Here is a 2,232-nt window from a genome sequence, read left to right on the forward strand (position 1 = left end):
AATGCGACTAATTCTAGATTATGTCATTACAAATAAAATGTTCTGTTTCTCTCTTTTTCTTTGAATAGATTTATATTTCAATGTTCTAATATCATGTTAACAATGTCTCGTGTCTGAAGTAAAGTTAAGATGGGCATACATGTTAGAATTAGTCGGCACCAAAACATTGAATATTTCAGTTTTCTTTTCTAAGCTAAGATTTTAAGGTTAATGTATCTATCAATCAATTGTGGCGTGAAGAGTAGTGAAAGGGAAGAGAATAGAATGGCCGAGTTACTGGAGAAAACAGAAAAGAAGGATAGGAAAATGCAGAGAAAGGGATCAACTTCAGTAAAGCATATAATTCAAGGGATCACGTATAGAGACACTCAATGCCATGCAAGGCAAAGCTAAAGATTAACATAAAAATTGAATAGTACATATGCTGAGGAACGTTCTTCTAACAAACGGAACAAAAATAGATGAGAACCGAAATGCAAAACTTATAGTGAACACCAATGACACCTAACATCTCCACCAGCTTTTCTGGTTAGCTTTTCTCCTGCAACATATTATTGATTCTTCAACTTTAACCTGACCCAACATAAGTACCGGAATTAAGTGAAACAAGACTTTCAAAGTAGTAACTGTCTTGGTACAAGTTGATTGATCTAGTAATATTTAGTTCCATAGCACTTTTGTTCTTAGGGTCAATACAAATAGTTCACCAGAAACCTTGAATAGTAACGTACCACTCTTAAAAGAACTAATCTACATCCGGCAACTCATAATTTTATCATGGGTAATGACACAACGCTTGGTCCAAGATTCCCGAACTCCATAGTCCTGCATTACCCATACTTCAAGGTGAACGCAATTAGCATTAACAAATACACACAGGCACCCTTCCAACACCGTCAAATTGCGAAACTTAAAACCCGTATCCAAAGGTTCTTTTGGTAGTTCAATTTCTTTGAATATCTCGTTGCTGGTGTTTGGAGAGACTAAAACATCGGAAAAGTCTTGCCTCCTTTTGGCTAACCAGTGACAATCTCCAATAGGAATCACCTCGGCTTCACGATAAGTATATAAATAAGGTACATTTCCAATGGTTTTCCATGAATTTGATCCTAGCGAATAGACTTTGAATAAACCTTGACAATCAACAGCTAGTAGCTTGTAGTCTTTACTCCTGTAATCATAACCAAATGCAACCATACAGACATTATATATTTTTGAGTTTGGTAATTCTTTGTACTCCCTTGTGGCTGGATTCCAAAGGAAAAGGGAATCCAGGAACTGGAACCATAGGCACACCAGACCATCACAAGACCCCATAAACCGAAAATAACGGAAGGATTTGAGTGGGTAATCAATTTCCACCGCACAATCTAGAAATCCATCCGTCCACAATAATAACTCTTGTGAATGATATAAATCGTGACTTGGAGTAGCATAAGGACCTACCGATCGAACTGTCGTACCCTCTAAGCAAAAGACAAGGGTTTTTTCTTTTCTTGGTAAGATTAAGATGCATCTTAACAAAATGACGGCTAGAAATTAAAGAAAACCATGCCTTGCATACAAACTTGCATGCTAATAAGGATTTGACTGTTACCTTTAGTAAAATTTCAAAGTAAATCTCCTCTGGGATGCTCGACATCCTGTCTCTGTCTCTCGCATAAAACTTCAATATGTACGTATTAAGCTATAAAACCCTAACACTGCAAAACTCCACCGAAGTAATGGCCAAGACTGGGACTATGCTAAATATGGCAAATTAGAGATAACTGGGACACCAGACAGGACCAGCAGGGGCGGTTTTATAGGATCATGGCATGGCAAGTATGGCACCATGTACAAATCCTGTCAAGGGGATTGAGTTCAGGCAGTCGCATGAGAAGAACAAAATTTCCGTTCTTGTTTTAAATGACCAAGGCCATTTGGCTGTCTAAAAGACATTAAACTTAGGGAAAAATATGGTTTAGTCCAATATCCCATCCAAATATACTATTTAGTCTTAACCCATTCAACTAGGTACAAATTAGTCCTTTTTTATGGAAAGTACACAAATAACCTTCATAGTTTACAATTTAGTCCAAATATTTGCAGTTCATTTACAGTTTAGTCCAAAGTGACTCATGATGATGTCACCAGTTTTATATAATATATAAAAAAAATTAAAATCAATTTATCTTTCGAACCGTTTGTCCAAAATTCGCAAATTTTATATATTCGGAAATCTCTTTCCGA

At 36.4% G+C, this 2,232-nt stretch overlaps 1 protein-coding gene across 1 annotated transcript; it reads right to left on the reverse strand.

Moving 5' to 3' along the window:
• Window positions 1-750: 750 nt before the first annotated feature.
• LOC113277155 (F-box protein At3g07870-like) lies at window positions 751-1,317 on the reverse strand. The gene has a single exon (XM_026526319.1). It carries the CDS (start codon window positions 1,315-1,317, stop codon window positions 751-753), a length of 567 nt encoding a protein of 188 aa, XP_026382104.1.
• Window positions 1,318-2,232: the final 915 nt, after the last annotated feature.

The sequence above is a fragment of the Papaver somniferum genome, chromosome 5, assembly GCF_003573695.1.
Source record: "Papaver somniferum cultivar HN1 chromosome 5, ASM357369v1, whole genome shotgun sequence".
NCBI lineage: Eukaryota > Viridiplantae > Streptophyta > Magnoliopsida > Ranunculales > Papaveraceae > Papaver > Papaver somniferum.

Excerpts from the sequence above, each read along its gene's own strand:
- LOC113277155 (XM_026526319.1), bottom strand. The coding sequence starts at position 1,317 with ATGGGGTCTTGTGATGGTCTGGTGTGCCTATGGTTCCAGTTCCTGGAT.